At 44.4% G+C, this 1,700-nt stretch overlaps 1 protein-coding gene across 1 annotated transcript; it reads right to left on the bottom strand.

Annotated features, from left to right (window-relative positions):
- Positions 1 to 379: 379 nt before the first annotated feature.
- On the bottom strand, positions 380 to 1,697 carry LOC104084130 (myosin heavy chain, skeletal muscle-like; the record flags this gene model as incomplete). The annotated part of the gene is made up of 4 exons (XM_009587859.1): positions 380 to 598; positions 895 to 1,013; positions 1,103 to 1,229; positions 1,470 to 1,697. Coding segments are annotated over 4 exons (693 nt in total), but the record flags the coding sequence as incomplete, so codon positions are not given.
- Between the last annotated feature and the right edge of the window lie 3 nt (positions 1,698 to 1,700).

Raw genomic sequence — 1,700 nt, 5'->3', positions numbered from 1 at the left:
CTTCTTCCTGGGAAGTGGTAAGCACAGCTTGTAACTCGGGACTAAAATGGACATTATTTTTTCATTTTCACCACAGTGCTGAGGCACTTTGCAGTATTTGGTCCCCATGCACATGGTGCAGATCCTATCCCAGCCAGTGATTTTTCTTCCCTTTTCCTTTCTGCAGGGTCTAGCTATCTGTCTACCCTCTGCACACAGCACACATTGCCTTTCTCCTGCGTTCTTTGTCACGTGGCCTATTTTCCTTGTGTTTTTCAAAACCACACCCTTTATAGTACGTATTTCTGTTTCATATAACTGTTTCCCAACCTACTATTGGGCTTTCGCCTTTCAGTATCTCAGTGGTCTCTTCAAATTTCCATTATCGGTTTCTGCCAACCTTTCCCACATTCCTCACGTACTTGGCCTCCTCCAGTTCCTCCGTCCGCTGAATAGCATCCGTCTCATATTTGGTTCTCCACTGGGCCACTTCGCTGTTGGCCTTGGACAGGGCACGCTGCAGCTCACTCTTGGCTTCCTGCTCCTCCTCATATTGTTCCCGGAGCAAGTCACAGTCATGGCGTGCTGACTGCAAGCCATGGGCCAGGGCATTCTTGGCCTGGTGGTAAAAAGATTGCAATAAGGAGTAGATGCATCCTGGGAAATTTTCTCTCACTGGCACTTAGACACTGGAATATATCCCAGAAAAATACTGAATAACTGACTGCATGAAAAAAAGCCAAGGTCTGATATACCGCAAAAAGCTGGGAGTCCTGCACTGATAGGGCCTAGATTGCATGACCTAACGGGATGTTTTGAACTTTTAATTAGATCACCTTTTGAACTCTTGAACACTGCACCAAAAACAATATGATGTAAAATATTTATTTCATATGTAACATGAAATATCTTCACCTTTATCTCTTCCTCTAGTTGCCGTTTCAATTCCTCAATCTGCTGGGTGAAAGCCTGTTTCCCTCTAGACAGCTGAGAAATTAAAGCATCTTTTTCCTCCACCTGGCGTGCATATTCACCTGGAATAGTTTGTGATTAGGAAAACATTTTAACAGTCAAGAGACACATTTAGGGGGTTCTCCCATTTCCAAACTAGAGATGGAAGTACCAGATTCTGTCTGCAGACGAGCTCTTTGAGCACTGAGATCGCTGATCATGCGCTGATTCTGCTCCTCTTTTGTTTTAAATTCACTTAGTTGGTCTTCCAGAGTGCGGCACATCTTCTCCAGGTTTGCCTAGGTGTCAATCACACATAAGAAAACAGAGTTAATACCTCGATTCTGCCTTAGTTACAGCAGGAAAAGGCATCCAGAAGATGCACTTTACATATCTGGGGACTATGTGCATACACCAACAGTTCTATACATTAGATTTGGAGAAAACAGTTATATTATAGCCTCATAATAGTTACATGAGATAAGATTAAACACAAATAACGCATTGTTTTCAAATTACTAATAAAAGCATTTGTGTACCTTGGCTTTGGAGACAGACTCCATGTTACTGGCCAAGTCGTCAATCTCCATCTTCAGCTCACTCTTCTCCTTCTCCAGCTTCTGCTTCACTCGTTGCAGGTTGTCGATCTGCTCCCCAAGCTCAGCTGTGCTGTCCGCATGCTTCTTCCGCAGGGTGGCAGCCGTGGCTTCATGCTGCAGAGTTGCCTCTTCGAGGTCACGGCGCATCTTCTGAAATTCTGCCTCACGCTT

Source organism: Fulmarus glacialis, unplaced genomic scaffold, assembly GCF_000690835.1.
Source record: "Fulmarus glacialis isolate BGI_N327 unplaced genomic scaffold, ASM69083v1 scaffold11381, whole genome shotgun sequence".
NCBI classification, from domain to species: domain Eukaryota; kingdom Metazoa; phylum Chordata; class Aves; order Procellariiformes; family Procellariidae; genus Fulmarus; species Fulmarus glacialis.
Note: the sequence above shows the minus strand (reverse complement) of the source record. Positions and strands in the feature narration are given on the sequence as shown.